Source organism: Sorex araneus (assembly GCF_027595985.1).
Source record: "Sorex araneus isolate mSorAra2 chromosome X unlocalized genomic scaffold, mSorAra2.pri SUPER_X_unloc_15, whole genome shotgun sequence".
Taxonomy (NCBI): Eukaryota; Metazoa; Chordata; class Mammalia; order Eulipotyphla; family Soricidae; genus Sorex; species Sorex araneus.
The window spans coordinates 359,858-376,404 of record NW_026570961.1 but is presented as its reverse complement, the minus strand read 5'-3'; the positions used below and the strand labels follow the sequence as shown (position 1 = coordinate 376,404).

Here is a 16,547-nt window from a genome sequence, read left to right as displayed (position 1 = left end):
ATGGATGGATGGATGGATGGGTGGATGGGTGGGTGGGTGGATGGATGGAGGGAGGGAGGGAGGGAGGGAGGGAGGGAGGGATTGGTGGATGGATGGATGGATGGAGAGATTAATAGATAGGTGGGTGGATGAATGGATGAGTGGGTGGATGGCTGGCTGGATGGATGGGTGGATGGAGGGAGGGAGGGAGGGATGGATGGGTGGATGGGGGAGGGATGGATGGGTGGATGGATGGATGGATGGATGGATGGAGGGATGATGGAGAGACGGAGAGTTGTGTAAATATTTAGCTTTTGAAGGAAGACATGGTTTCTTGCTCACCCTGATGGACCACCGTTTCCTTTCTAAGACGTGAAACACAGGAAACAGACATAGCTAAAAAAAGACCTTGATTTCCTTTTTTTTTTTTTTTAAGAATAGCATTGGCATTTGGGTGCTATGTGTGTGCTAGTGACTTTAGGGAGATAACATCGTGCCTGCTGTCAGCTCTCTCTATCAGAAAATAATCCATGCCCTTGGCCTTCAGCCATCTTCATCTCAATCAACGCAGATGCCGGTGATTAGCATGTCAGAGATGCATCGATGTCCATGGGATGAATTACTTCCTGTGTCTTGGTGAATGTCCCGGGCGACTTGTGTTAGGGAGTTCACAGATGGTGAAGAGGGGGGCTCGCCGCCTCAGCCCCTTGGTGCCATCGGAAATGGCTCTTCTCCACCTGTGCCCTGTGCCTGGCCCCATAGTTCTGTGGGCATAAAACAGAAGCCTGGGAGAAAAAAAAACAAGTTTAATCCCAAACACTGGGGAGCCCCAAGCAGTAAGACCCATCAGTGATCCAGGGCGTGGCCTCCTTGGCCGAGTGCAGGAACGATTTGGATCTTGACTCGGTCCAGGGCCAAGGAGCATCCCAAGGTGAACATGGGGAGAGCAGAGGCCTGGAGGAGCGTGTGTTTGTCCTGCCGTGCACTTCCTTTTCTGTGGAGTCATGGTGTGTGTGTGTGTGTGTGTGTAAAAATCCAGCTGGAGCGATAGCACAGCAGATAGGGCACTTGCTTTGCCTGAGGCTGACCCGGGTTCAATTCCTCCGTCCCTCTCGGAGAGCCTGGAGGTGTCCCTGTGGCATACTTGATACGCCAAAGACAGTCACAACAAGTCTCACCATGGAGACGTGACTGGTGCCCGCTCGAGCCAATCGATGAACAACGGGACGACAGAGCGACAGTGAAAAAGCTATGTCTGGCAACAGCCCTTTTCCTGTCCTCAATCCTTTCAGGTAGCTGAGGGAGAGGTTGAAAGTATTTCCTTGTTTTCAGCTCAAAGGCACCCTCAGATCAATGGCATCTGATGCCTCAGCAGGGAGAGCCAGGGCTGTTTGATGTACCTTCGCCATCCTCCTGGACGCCCTCGGCTTCTCTCTGATGCAAAACCATCGAGGAAAGAGAAGGGCTCATTGCCTTACGCCATTAAAAGAACATCCACAGGATGGTGTCCACGGAACGATGAGAATTCCAGGAAGCAGAGGTCAACCTCTCTCCCGAATGCGTGCAGACCCCCACACAGCCGGCGTCGTTTCATGTCTGCTGTGGAAATGCAATGAGTCACTTATAGGCATGGCCGGCTGGGGTTCAAAAATCGAGATGAAATATGGGAGCGCGGGCAGAATAGATAATCTGGTCGCCGCCTTCCTCTTCGTACTGACCGTGGTGACCTTCCGGAACGGACCTCAGGATTGGACGAAAACCGACCTCGCGGAGCTAAGCCACGTAGGTGAGACGCTCCCGCCTGGGGCTAAAGTTAATGAAACGCTCCCTGGTTCCATCAAACTGCAGTTGATGCCCTTTCTCTTGTCTTTCCAGAGACTCCTGTCTGTGTGGGAGAGTGCTCCTTGCATTGACTGCAGGCACTTTTTAAATAATCCATGAGCGGGCAGGAAGTGGAGGAAGATAGTGCAGAGGGGTATTTTAGGGAAAAGGGGAGGGGGACAGACGGCAGGACGAATAGGAGCCAAGGTGTTATAAGTACCCACATTCCACTGCCAAGCCAAGAGACCTATAAGAACTTGGGGAGCTGCGTTGAAGGTTATGCCCTTCACATGCCAACTGTTGGAGGTGCTGGCTTACAGTTCATGTCACTGGTCTCTGTCCTCAGACCCCCGTGTAGCTGAAACACAAAGTTGGCAGAAGATTGGGCGGACCATTAAATATGGCGGCCAGTCCTCCTGTTCTGCTGAAAGGTTGAAAGAAGGAAAGATGCACATGTGCATGGATGGGGACTGAAAGCGTTGGGGGTGGAGAATGAATGAAAGGGTGGTTGGGCAAGTGGCTAGGTGAATGAGGGGTTGGATGGATGGATGGATGGATGGATGGATGGATGGATGGATGGATGGATGGATGGATGGGTGGATGGGTGGATGGGTGAATGGATGGATGGATGGATGGATGGATGGATGGATGGATGGATGGATTGATGGGTGGGTGGATGGATGGATGGATGGATGGGTGGATGGGTGGGTGGATAGATGGGTGGATGGATGAAGGGATGGATGGAGGGATGGATGGGTGGATGGATAGGTGGATGGGTGGGTGGATGGATGGATGGATGGATGGGTGGGTAGATGGATGGGTGGATGGATGGGTGGATAGATGGGTGGAGGGATGGGTGGAGGGATGGATGGATGGATGGATGGATGGATGGATGGATGGATGGGTCGGTGGGTGGATAGACGGGTGGGTGGATGGATGAATGGGTGGATGGATGGGTGGATGGATGGGTGGATGGGTGGGTGGGTGGATGGATGGATGGATGGGTGGATGGATGGATGGATGGGTGGGTGGATGGATGGGTGGATGGGTGGGTGGATAGATGGGTGGAGGGATGGATGCGTGGGTGGATGGATGGATGGATGGATAGATGGGTCGGTGGGTGGATAGATGGGTGGGTGGATGGATGAATGGGTGGATGGATGGGTGGGTGGGTGGATAGATGGGTGGATGGATGGATGGATGGGTGGTTGGATGGATGGATGGATGGATGGATGGATGGATGGATGGATGGATGGATGTGGATGGATGGGTGGATGGGTGGATGGACGAAGAGATAGGTAAATGTGAATATGGGTGAGTGTATACGGAAATACAGAGATCAGGAGCTGGAATGATGGCCCAGTGGGTAAGGTGTTTGACTTGCAGGAGGCTGACACAGGTTAGATCCCTGAGTCCCCCGGAGTGGTCTCAGGGCACGGAGCCAGAAGTAAACCCTTGAGCAGCATGAGGTCTGGCCCCAAACCCAAAAAATACAGATATAAATAAGTGAATTAGCGATAGATAAGATAAAGCCTGATTTTCTGGAATGTAATTTCTACTTTAAGTTTCTATTTTAGTTCCTATTTTTAAGTTTTAAGTTTATTTGAATTTATAATTTAAATTTAAATCCTATTTAAATTTAAATTCTATTAAATTTAAATTTATAAATTTAGATTTATAAGGAAGTAAACTCTTCCTTATCCAGGAGGCTCCCCCAAATTCTGGAATTATCCTTACCCTCACCTCAGTGCACGCGTTTTCTTTTTGTAGAAATGCCCGACCTTTTCTCCCAAGGATTTCTAGCCTTGTCCCGTCAGCTGACCCCAGATGAGAGCGAGCGTCCCAGCAGTTGGTTTCTTACGGCATTGCCCGTTCTCATCAGCGAGGCAGCACAAGACTGGGTCCGTCTGATCCTTCACTGATGAGGAGAAGGCAGAAATTGTTCCCGTAATTTTAGAATCTCTAAAAATGGTTCTCATTGTCCAAGGGTCATTAAAAAAAAAAAGTAGGAGAGATAAAGCATTCACAAAGAAGTCTCTCACAGAAGGACCGATGCTTTCATTTTCCTCCGTGCTGCAGAAAGTGTTGTTGGCCTTGGGAATCTTCTGGAAAGAATAAATTGTTTATTTATTTTGGGGGGGGGTGGTGAACACACCCAGCAGTGCTCAGGGGTTTCCTCCTGGCTCTGCTCTCAAGAAACACCCTTGACAAGACACAGGAGATGCTGGGGGTCGAACCCGGGTCGGCTGCATGGAAGGGAAGTGGTGCCCATCCTTGTACGGGGAACTCGTCCCTCTGGAAAGACGAAATTCTTAGATATGGGAGTTGTCTCCCTCGTTAAGGGAAGTCGAAAGCAGAGGAATGTTTCCCTGAGCGAGGGGCCGGCAGCGGTGGGGAGAGACGTGGGAATAACTCAGACACGGATTCTTTGGGGGGCTCCAAGTGTTCCCGGGGGTCCAGGTTCTGCCGGACAGTGGCTGAGTCCTTTCCGGATTAAACACAGGAGATTCCGCTCGCCCTGCTGGTCTCTCCGAAGCCAGCACGGGGGAAACACATCAGGGTGGAAACGTGCCCTCCTGGAACCCTGCAGCTCTCTTTGTATTTGGGGGCCACGCCCGGCATTGCTCAGGGCTGACTCCTGGCTGTGTGCTCAGGGAGTCACGCCTGTCAGTGCTCAGGGATCCAACTCGGGTCAGCCCTGTGCAAGGTGGCCCGTACTGTCCCCCTGTACTGCCCTTCTGATCTCCTGGCCTCAAGCTTCTTGGCAGGTCACCCTCACTACAGGAAGCCGGGGCCCCGTCTCTGTCAGCCGAGGGAGCTTTAGCCTGTGGATGCTCAATGTACTCGGAGCACAGTGCTCGCTCTACAGACATTATTAGACCACATTGCGGTGTGAGCCTTGGGTTGCAACAGACCATGGCTGGTCCCCTGCACACGCGAACTCGTGGCCTCCAGCACGCACGTGTTCGCGATGGGTGCTGGGGTCAGGGTGTACTGCTGGCTCTGGGTTCAGGGATTCCTCCTGGTGGTGCTTGGAGAATCATGCGGGCCGCCCGAGAGGGAACCCTGTTTCTGTGTGCAAGGCGAGTGCCCTGCCCGCGGTACCATGGCTCTGCCTCCAGTCCTGTATGTTTCAGGAGAGGAAGGGAGAGACACAAAGGGTTGGGAAGAGGAGGCGGAGGAAGGGGAAGAGAGAGAGACAGAGACAGGGACAGAGAGAGATACAGAGAAAGAAACAGAGTGACAGAGATACAGAGACAGAGAGAAAGAGAGAGTGACATAGATACAGAGACAGACAGAGATTCAGAGAGAGAAAGAAAAAGAGAGAGTGACAGAGATACAGAGAAAGAGACAGAGTGACAGAGATACAGAGAAGAGACACAGAGAAAGAGAGAGAGTGACAGAGATACAGAGACAGAGAGTGACAGAGATACAGAGAAGAGACACAGAGAAAGAGACAGAGTGACAGAGATTCAGAGAAAGAGACAGAGTGACAGAGATTCAGAGAAAGAGACAGAGTGACAGAGATACAGAGACAGAGAGTGACAGAGATTCAGAGAAAGAGACAGAGAGTGGCAGACATACAGAGACAGAAAGAGAGACAGACATACAGAGAGAGAGACAGAGAGAGTGACAGAGATACAGAGAAAGAGACAGAGAGAGTGACAGAGACAGAGATAGAGACACAGAGAGAGAAAGAGAGAGTGATAGAGATACAGAGAGACAGAATGACAGAGATATGGAGTGACAGATACAGAGACAGAGATACAGAGAAAGAGACAAAGAGAGAGTGACAGAGAGACAAAGACAGAGACAGAGAAAGAGACAGAGATTGACAGAGATACAGAGACAGAGAGAGAAAGAGAGAGTGACAGAGATATAGAGAAAGAGACAGAGTGACAGAGACAGAGATAGAGACACACAGAGACAGAGTGACAGAGATACAGAGACAGAGAGAGAAAGAAAGAGTGACAGAGATATAGAGAAAGAGACAGAGTGACAGAGATAGAGACACACAGAGAGACAGAGTGACAGAGATAGAGACACACAGAGAGAGAGACAGAGTGACAGAGATACAGAGAGTGACAGAGATACAGAGACAGAGAGTGACAGAGAGACAGAGACAGAGAGAGTGACAGAGATACAGAGAAAGAGACAAAGAGAGAGTGACAGAGAGACAAAGACAGAGACAGAGAAAGAGGGAGAGTGACAGATACAGAGAAAGAGACAGAGATTGACAGAGATACAGAGACAGAGAAAGAGAGAGTGACAGATATAGAGAAAGAGACAGAGTGACAGATAGAGACACACAGAAAGAGACAGAGTGACAGAGATACAGAGAATGACAGAGATACAGAGACAGAGAGTGACAGAGATACAGAGACAGAGACAGGGAAAGAGAGAGAGTGACAGAGATACAGAGACAGAGAAAGAGAGAGTGACAGAGATATAGAGAAAGAGACAGAGTGACAGAGATAGACACACAGAGAGAGACAGAGTGACAGAGATACAGAGAGTGACAGAGATACAGAGACAGAGAGTGACAGAGATACAGAGACAGAGACAGGGAAAGAGAGAGTGACAGAGATACAGAGACAGAGAAAGAGAGAGTGACAGAGATATAGAGAAAGAGACAGAGTGACAGAGATAGACACACAGAGAGAGACAGAGTGACAGAGATACAGAGAGTGACAGAGATACAGAGACAGAGATACAGAGACAGACAGGGAAAGAGAGAGAGTGACGGAGATACAGAGAGAGTGACAGAGAGACAGAGACAGATTGACAGAGATACAGAGACAGAGAGAAAGAGAGAGTGACACATATAGAGAAAGAGACAGAGAGAATGACAGAGACAGAGATAGAGACACAGAGAGAGAGAAGAGAGAGACAGATACGGAGAAAGAGACAGAGAGACAGAGATACAGAGATACAGAGACAGAGACATAGAGAGAGAGAGAGAAGAGGAGGGGGGGAGTAATGCCTCGGCACCATCCCACAGCTTCTCAGGGCCCCCGAGTGTCTTCCCCACGCTGTCCCTGTCCCTCTGCTCTGACATCTCCCCGCCCGCCTTTCCCTCCCTGCGTCTCCAACCCCTCGGAGCAGAGACTCAGTCACTCACACGTGCCGTTTTCCCGGCAGCTGCCCACACCGTCTGGGTTACCCTGGCGGTGACGCCCGCGTTTCCCGCTCCCTCTCCCGCAGCCCCCGGGGCGCAAGGGTGCGTCCCACAGCTTCCCGGGACTGGGGAGACCCAGTGGGGTCGGGGGCGCCAGGGAACCCCCCGCCCAGGGCACAGCCGCCACCCGCACACCCACCGCATGCACGTTCCCGGCGGGGGAAGGAGTCGGTTGGCGGCATCTCGGGGCCTGGTAGGATGTTCTGTGACGGGTCTTGGTGTTGGGGGATGATGACTCAGCCGCAGAGAAGACACAACAGCCAACACCCGGCACCGGTTGGCCCCCACTGTGAGCACAACTCTACGCTGGGGCTGGGGGAGACAGAGATCCCAGCCTGCTCACCCGGGGGTGCCAACAGTCCTTGATGAGGCACAAAGGCACAGCAAATAAGTCTCCGAGTGTGTGTGTGTGTGTGTGTGTGTGTGTGCGTGTGTGTGTGTGTGTGTGTGTGTGTCTTGGCCCTGGATTATTCTACTCCCACCATCGCCCACATGAGAAATGTGCTTTCTTTTTTAAAAAAACTTTTATGTGTATAAACTTGTTCCCAAGAATTTATTACATTCGGGGCTGGAGCAATAGCACAGCGGGGAGGGCGTTTGCCTTGCACGCAGCCGACCCGGGTTCGATTCCCAGCATCCCATAGGGTCCCCTGAGCACCGCCAGGGGTGATTCCTGAGTGCAGAGCCAGGAGGAACCCCTGAGCATCCCCGGGTGGGACCCAAAAAGCAAAAAAGATAATAATAATAATTTATTCCGTTCAATATTCCAACACCAATCCCAACACCATTACCCCTTCCCGCCACCAGTCTCTCAAACTTTCCCACCACCACCCAAGCTTTAAAATAAATAAAGGCAGGGGCTGGAGCGATAGCACAGCAGGAGGGCGTTTCCCTGGCACGCGGCAGACCCGGGTTCAAATCCCAGCATCCCATAGGGTCCCCTGAGCACGGCCAGGGGTGATTCCTGAGTGCAGAGCCAGGAGTAACCCCTGTGCATCGCTGGGTGTGACCCAAAAAGCAAATAAATAAACAAACAAATAAATAAATAAAGGCAATAATTTATTTTATATTCCTTGTTATGAGTCACTGTCACTGTCATCCCGTTGCTCATCGATTTGTTCGAGCGGGCACCAGTAACGTCTCTCATTGAGAGACTTATTGTTACTGTTTTTGGCATATCCAATATCCAATTGACTAAAAATCATGATGATGACGATGATGATGATGATGATGATGATGATGATGGTGATGATGATGATGGTGATGATGATGATGATGGTGATGATGATGATGGTGATGATGGTGGTGATGATGATGATGATGATGATGGTGATGGTGATGATGATGATGATGATGATGATGATGATGGTGATGATGATGATGATGATGATGATTGCTTGTTATGAATAATCAACTGAAAATGACCCAAAAGAGGTTTCCTTCGAGGAAAGTGTGTGAAAATTGTTGTATCTCACCATGGAGCCATTAAGCCCCAATATTAGAGGTCACTAATAAGTGGTGGGAGTTTCAGTCTTGTGTGCTTGTATATATATATATATGTACATCACGGTGTCACTGTGTCACTGTCATCCCGTTGTTCACCGATTTACTCGAGTGGGTGCCAGTAACGTCCCCATTCATCCCAGCCCTGAGATTTTAGCAGCCTCTCCTTACTCATTTTTTCCCAACAATTGCAGGCACTTTCTGGGTCAGGGGAATGAGACCTGTTATTGTTACTGTTTTTTGCATATTAAATACGCCACGAGGAGCTTGCCAGGCTCTGCTGTGCAGGCGGGATACTCTCGGGAGCTTGCCGGGCTCTCTGAGAGGGACGGAGGAATCGAACCCGGGTCATCTGCATGCAAGGCAAACGCCCTACTGCTGTGCTATTGCTACTTTAATCAAGATTGGTCGTCTTCTGCCTTACACCCCATCAAATGTGGTGTGAGACTCTCCGTATATCAGTGGCAAGATTGTATCAGGTGAGGTGCAGCTGCTTTGGCAAATGTGTGCCCCTGGAATTCTAAATTTTTTCAAAGGATGCTAGAGCTGGGATTAAAATCTTATTTTCTGGGTGATGATTGGGGGAGGGGAGTCTGGAGGCATCTCCGGAGTGTGATGTTCTGTTCCAAGATTCATTTATGAGTCTCTGGATCGTGGCCGCCAGGGAACCAGGAGGACAGGGAGATGGGGGGAGGTAGCCCATCCCCAACTTCATCAAGCCTGGAGTTTTCCGTCACTGGTCCCACCTACCTGGGTTTTTCAACATATTTATTCTCACGCATGGGTGGCTCTTGGGTTCAGGAGCTTTGTGGCTACTGGGTTCTTTTGGGGCAGGGGGAGGGGACACCTTCTCTCTCTGAAACCCAAACAGAAGTTCCAGGCTTCCATTTGTCCCTCAGTCAACATGAACTTCCTCCCTGGAGAGTCCACGATGCGTGTCTCCTTCCCGGGGGCCACTCGGTGAGCCCACCCATCGCTTCCGGCCTCTTGGTCCCTCCCAGCAGACTCCACCCCCAAGAATTTCTCAGTCAGGTTGACCAGAACTTGTAGTGGTCCCAGACAGAACCATGCAGGACCACTTTAGATCTTTTTTCTTCTTTATAGATGTTCCCTCCTTCCTTCCTTCCTTCCTTCCTTCCTTCCTTCCTTCCTTCCTTCCTTCCTTCCTTCCTTCCTTCCTTCCTTCCTTCCCTCCTTCCTTCCTTCGTTCCTTCCTTCCTTCCTTCCTCTCTTTCTTTCTTCCTTTCTTCTTGCTTGCTTGCTAATTTTCCTCCTTCCTTCCTTCCTTCCTTCCTTTCTTCCTTCCTTCCTTCCTTCCTTCCTTCCTTCCTTCCTTCCTTCCTTCCTCCTTTCTTTCTTTCTTTCTTTCTTTCTTTCTTTCTTTCTTTCTTTCTTTCTTTCTTTCTTTCTTTCTTTCTTTCTTTCTTTGTCTTTCTTTCCTCCCTTCCTTTCTTCTTGCTTGCTCGCTAATTTTCCTCCTTCCTGCCTTCCTTCCTTCCTGCTTACTTTTCCTTCCTTGCTTTCTTCCTTTCTTTTTCTTTCTTTCTTTCTCTTTTCTTTCTTTTTTCTTTCTTTCTTTCTTCCTTTCTTTCTTTCTTTCTTTCTTCCTTTCTTTCTTTCCTTCTTTCTTTCTTTCTTTCTTTCTTTATCTTTTTCTTTCCTCTCTTTCTTTCTTCTTTTCTTCTTGCTTGCTCGCTAATTTTCCTCCTTCCTTCCTTCCTTCCTTCCTTCCTTCCTTCCTTCCTTCCTTCGTTCCTTCCTTCCTCTCTTTCTTTCTTCCTTTCTTCTTGCTTGCTTGCTAATTTTCCTCCTTCCTTCCTTCCTTCCTTCCTTCCTTCCTTCCTTCCTTCCTTCCTTCCTTCCTTCCTTCCTTCCTTCCTTCCTTCCTCCCTCCCTCCCTCCCTCCCTCCTTCCTTCTCACACCCAGTGACACTCAGGGGTACCTCCTGGCTCTGCGCTCGGGAATGACTCTTGGCAAAGCTCAGGGGACCATAGAGGATGCCGGGGATCGGACCTTGGGTGGCTGCATGCAAGTCCAATGCCCGCCCCCCTGTGCCATCACTCCAGCGCAGGGTCTCACCTTTTGGGCTGCTTCATGGCACAGGTTAGTCAACGATTGAAGTGCCTTGTAACAAAACCTGCCCGATAAAGGAAGGTGGGGAATGAGGTTGTTGACTTTGGGACTTTATTGGAGGGTGAAGACACAGCTGGAAAAGGAGAGAGAGAGAGAGAGAGAGAGAGAGAGAGAGAGAGAGAGAGAGAGAGAGAGAGAGAGAGAGAGAGAGAGAAAGAGAGAGAGAGAGATGCACCCTCCCAACCCAACTAACGTACCCAGACTCTTTTGGGAAAGAGAGCATTTATCGTTGAGCCGTTTCCCGTTAACTTGTCTTTGTCCTTTACGACAGAGAGATAACACCCCCTTGACACGTCTCTTCCCAGCTGCTCTTCTGAATCCCGTCGAGAGCACAGGAGTTTTGTTGGTCCTTGCCGGCTTTGTATCCACCCGGAGAGGCTCGTTCTTATTGTACAGGGAAAGGTCAGGGACTTACTCATCCAAAGAGATTCCGTCTCCCCCTTGTCTTGGTGAAGCGCCAGTGCGAACCGCCAACACCCCCTTCCCTCCCTGGCCGCGTGGCGTGGGGGCTCCTCGAGAATGTGACTCATACAGAAACTGTTTAATTTATTTTGGAGGGGCAGTTCTGCAAAGCATGCCGTCCCTCCCGAAACGAGCCCTTTATGATAAATTACAGTTTGTGGTGGATATTTCAAAAAGAGATTTCTCATTTGTTGTTGTGTTTTTTTTTTTTTTGGTCCTTGCTTTCATTTCTGTAACTCTGCATCTTTTTACATATTCTTTGTCCTGCAACTTATTTCTACCCTGATTGTGTGGTGTTTTTGTGTCGTTGAAGAATAGCCTTCAAAAAATCTATTCAGCCGGTGTAAACAAATATTTAAGCCACAGGCTCATTGCGTTTTCTTCCTGTGGGGATACAACCCGCTCGCTTTTGAGATTCAAGTCGTTTTTTCTTTTTTTTTTTCCAAACGTCTGCAGTTACAGGATAAGACGAACAGAAGAAAAGACCCATCGGCCTGTTTGTTTATCGTCACAAAGGGGTCTGTCTTTCCGAGCGGGTCGTTTCAAACACGCACACGTGCTTTTCTGCAAAACACGTGATGTCCATTTATATCTACACACGTGTGCCTGTACATAAGATCCACATACAGATGTGCATACCTGTTAAATACATATATATAGATATGTTATATATATATATATATTGAAAGTTAATTTTTTTTTTAACATTTTATTTTATTTTTGCTTTTTGGGTCACACCCAGCGATGCTCAGGGGTTACTCCTGGCTCTGCACTCAGGAATGACTCCTGGCGGTGCCTGGGGGACCGTATGGGATGCTGGGAATCAAACCCGGGTCCGCCGCGTGCAAGGCAAACACCCTACCCGCTGTGCTATCGCTCCAGCCCCGAGATATGTTATATATTCATGTCTATGAAGTGCGCCATTGGCTTCTAAGATTGAATACCCTGTGTAATTTTTAGGGAATCCCCTAATACATTATCTTTCAATACAATACAGATCCACTATACTCAAAATAAAAACGTACCCCGGATCTAAAAATCATTTGGAGCAACTATTATTTCTCTCAACAGATTTTTAGACAGATGGTGAGTCATATATTTTAATATAATATGATTAATTATATTTAATAAATATATTTCATACATTTTTATTACCTTTCATATATTTACTATAACTAAAATTATGTTTCAGATATTTATATGTTTAGCACTGTCATCCCATTGTTCATTGATTTGCTCGAGTGGGCACCAGTAACGTCTCCATGGTAATACTTGTTATTACTGTTTTCGGCATATCGGATACGCCATGGGGAGCTTGCCAGGCTCTGCCGTGCGGGCAGGATACTCTTGGTAGCTTACTGGGCTCTCCAAGAGGGGTGGAGGAATCGAACCTGGGTCAGCCGTGTGCAAGGCAAACACCCTACCCGCTGTGCTATCACTCCATCCATTAACATACTAAAAATGTATAAGTAAAATTATATATTTAATATAGTTTAGTACATCTATTTCCATGGGGCAGAGATGTATGGTCCAGAGGTTTACGTGCACGTGCCTTGCATGGGGTCCAATCTGTGATCCATCCTGGATCAGAGAATGACCATTTCCAACTAAAGTTGAGAGTGTCGTTTTTTCACATGAAGGGTCTTCTCATTCTGTGTTGCATGCTGATAGACCATAGACGCTGAATATTTATGGATAGAAGCCTGAAGGTTGAGGACACGTAGGAATACACAAAGTCTCATACGTGCACCTTGATGCATTTCCTCATTCTCTTTCTGGAATGTATCTGCATTAAAATCCACAACTGGACACATCGGTGAAACGGATTGTGTCTGTGTTGGGTGTGGGACGGAAAATGCCCCACATACAGTGGACTGGACGGCCGTCCACGCTCTGAAGGTCTGGGCTGAGCCTGGCTGGACCTTGACAATCGTCAGACGCTGCCCTGTTCGAAGGTTCCAGGGGCCATTTTATTGCCATTTTCATAACAGAAATGGACTTGGAATTGGCGTTTGCGGGAACCCAGACCTCCCAGACCCATGTCCCACGGGTCATTGAGCTTATCCTCGACCTAGTCTCCTGCCACGATGGAAGCTTGACCTTTGATCTTCTGGGGTTTCTTTGGAACCCAGAGTCCTAGAAACTTGTCCCTCGACCCCAGTCTGAAGCCCTAATCATCACTGATCCTAAGACAAAAAGGAACGTTAGACATGGCACCGTGCAAGTTGACCTCTTGGTTCTATTTTTTTTTAATTTTTTTAATTGAGTCACCAAGTGGAAAGTTACAAAGTTTGCAGGTTTAAGTCTCAGTTATGCAATGCTCGAACAACCCATCCCTTCACCAGTGCACATATTTCACCACCAAGAATCACAGTATAGCTCCACCCCGCACCCCCATACCCCTAGCCCCCCCACACCCCTAGCCCCCCCACCCTTAGCCCCCCCCCGCCTGTGTAACTGATAAATTTTGCTTTACTTTCACTTTGATTGCATTCAATATTTCAACAAAACTCACTATTATTGTTTGGAGACTCTCCCCCCTAAAGTCGGACCTGCTGAAAAGGAAGCATTAGATAATTTGTTTTCCATTGCTGAGGATGAAGAGGTATGAGGTCGAGTGACCACACTTAGCGGCCTCACGGTTTTGGGTTCCTGTAATTTAGTATTTTAGTAACTAAGTCCAGAGAAATACCTGCCAGAAATTGCATCACTGCCAACTTGTACTTCTCAGTTATATTATATTCCACATATGAGTGCAATCTTTCTATGTCTGTCTCTTTCGTTCTGACTCATTTCACTCAACATGATACTTTCTATGTTGATCCATTTATATGCAAATTTCATGACTTCATGTTTTCTGACAGCTGCATAGTATTCCATTGTGTAGATGTACCAGAGTTTCTTTAACCAGTCATCTGTTTTGGGGCACTCTGGTTTTTTCCAGATTCCGGCTATTGTAAACAGGGCTGCAATAAACATAGAAATGCAGATGCCGTCTCTACTATACCTTTTTGCCTCTCTGGGATAGATTCCCAAGAGTGGTATTGCTAAGACCTCTTGGTTCTAGACCCCTGAGACAGCTTTGACCCTGAACCCAGAACTTCTTCCGTTGTGGAACCCCAACTTCTCTCCTGACTCTGCACAAGATAGAGACTCAGTCTCTACTCCGGAACTATGCTATCCCCTGACTCCCCAACTTAACCTTTGCTTCCAGCCCGATTCATAACTGTGAACCCTCCATCTGCACAGGAATTCTTATCCAAAGCCAAAAGCTTGGGGCTGGAGCCATAGTCCACTAGGATTAGCCTTGGCCTTGCACGCAGCTGACCTGGATTCAATTCCCCAGCATCCTATACGATCCCCGTTTTTTTTTTGGGGGGGTGTCACGCTTGGCGATGCACAGGGGTTCCTCCTGGCTCATGCACTCAGGAATTACTCCTGGAAGTGCTCAGGGGACCCTAAAAGGGATGCTGGGAATCGAACGCGGGTCGGCCGCGTGCAAGGCAAACACCCTCCCCACTGTACTATTGTTTCATCCCCTATAGAGTCCCCTTCAGCACGACTATGATTAATTCTTAAGTGCAGAGCCAGGAGAAGTTCCTGAGCCCTCTGTCTCTAAGGAAGCAAGTTTTTGAACATGGGTGGTTGGTCCCTAGGGCCACTCAGAGGTCAAATATTCTGGACGTGCCCTGGCCTGTGTCCACGGACGCACCCAGGAATGATGGTGTGGACATGCCCTGCCACCATGGATTCATTCAGCAGAGGTGGCCAGCGTCTTTCTCACCGTACACCCGTATTATCAGGCCCCCGGACACAGCTGTAGGCAAAGTGCAAATACGAATTGCAGTGGCTGTGGCCACTCGGAGTCCCCCTTGCTCCCACTGACCGGTACGGGCAGCCCTGGCACTCTCTGCAGCCAGAGTGCTGCTGTGTGTTTCAGTCCTTGGCCGCGTGGGTGGCTGAGCAATCCAATTAGCACAGCTATTTCCGGACCCGGCTCGCTCTACCTCTGCATAGAGATAGTTTATTTGCCAACCTGGGGAAGAAGGGCACCCACCCGGGAAATTCGGCGACTTGATAATTCACACAAGAACCCGCTCGTGTTTGTCGGCCCGTGGCAGGTCTTGGGCAGGACTCGTGAGCTCCTGAGAGGGAAAGAGAATTTCATCTGGGTCACGGCAAGACAGACTTTGCAAACGGAACATCTATTGGCTCTTTATGTGGCGAACCTTGGGGCGTCCATTAATTGGGTTGTGTTCATCATCATCTTCCTCCTCCTCCTCCTCTTCTTCTTCTTTTTTCTTCTTCTTCTTCTTCTTCTTCTTCTTCTTCTTCTTCTTCTTCTTCTTCTTCTTCTTCTTCTTCTTCTTCTTCTTCTTCTTCTTGTTCTTCTTCTTCTTCTTCTTCTCCTTCTTCTTCTCCTTCTCCTCCTACTCCTCCTCTTTCTCCTCCTCCTGCTTCTTCTACTTCCTCCTCCTCCTCCTCATCCTCCTCCTTCTTCTTCTTCTTCTTCTTCTTCTTCTTCTTCTTCTTCTTCTTCTTCTTCTTCTTCTTCTTCTTCTTCTTCTTCTTCTTCTTCTTCTTCCTCTTCTTCCTCTTCTTGTTCTGCTGCTTTCTTCTTCTTTTTCTTCTTCCTCTTCTTCTTTCTTCTTTTTCTTTTTCTTCTTCTTCTTCCTCTTCTTGTTCTGCTGATTTCTTCTTCTTCTTTTTCTTTTTCTTCTTCTTCTTTCTTCTTTTTCTTTTCTTCTTCTTCTTCTTCTTTCTTTTTCTTTTCTTCTTCTTCTTCTTCTTCTTCTTCTTCTTCTTCTTCTTCTTCTTCTTCTTCTTTCTTCTTCTTCTTCTTCTTCTTCTCCTTCTCCTCCTCCTCCTTCTCCTTCTCTTTCTCCTCCTCCTCCTTCTCCTTCTCCTCCTCCTTCTCCTCTTCCTCCTTCTCCTCCTCCTTCTCCTTCTCTTTCTCCTCCTCCTCCTTCTTCTCCTTCTCCTCCTCCTTCTCCTCTTCCTCCTTCTCCTTCTCCTCCTCCTTCTCCTTCTCTTCCTCCTCCTCCTTCTCCTTCTCTTCCTCCTCCTCCTCCTTCTCCTTCTCCTTCTCCTCCTCCTCCTTCTCTTTCTCCTCCTCCACCTCCTCTTCCTCCTTCCTCTCCCTCTCGTTCCCCTCCTTCGTATTCTCCTCCTACTCTTCCTCCACCTCCTTTTCCTCCTCCTCCTCCTCCTTCTCCTCCTCCTCCTCCCCCCATTCCCTCTCCTTCTCCTCCTCCACCTCCTACCCTTCCTCCTTCTTCCTTCTCCTTTCTTCTTCTTCCTCTCTGCTTTCAAACTGGCTATTCTCTGCTAGGGAAGATTTATACTCTGTAAATATTTTAGGAATTCTCGCTTTGCTATTTAGGACTTAAGAGAGCGGGCTATTAAAGTCAGTTCTCACCCTCAGATGAGTTCGCTCCCCTGCGTTTAAAATGATATTAAAAATGTGCC

The 16,547-nt window shown here is 48.5% G+C and overlaps 1 protein-coding gene across 1 annotated transcript in view; it reads left to right on the top strand.

The window, feature by feature from the left end:
• Positions 1-1,608: 1,608 nt before the first annotated feature.
• Positions 1,609-16,547, top strand: part of NLGN4X (neuroligin 4 X-linked) — a 45,065-nt gene continuing 30,126 nt past the window's right edge. The window contains exon 1 of the mRNA XM_055123613.1: positions 1,609-1,765. Coding sequence (XP_054979588.1) covers positions 1,609-1,765 — 157 coding nt within the window. The remainder of the gene's footprint in view (positions 1,766-16,547) is intronic.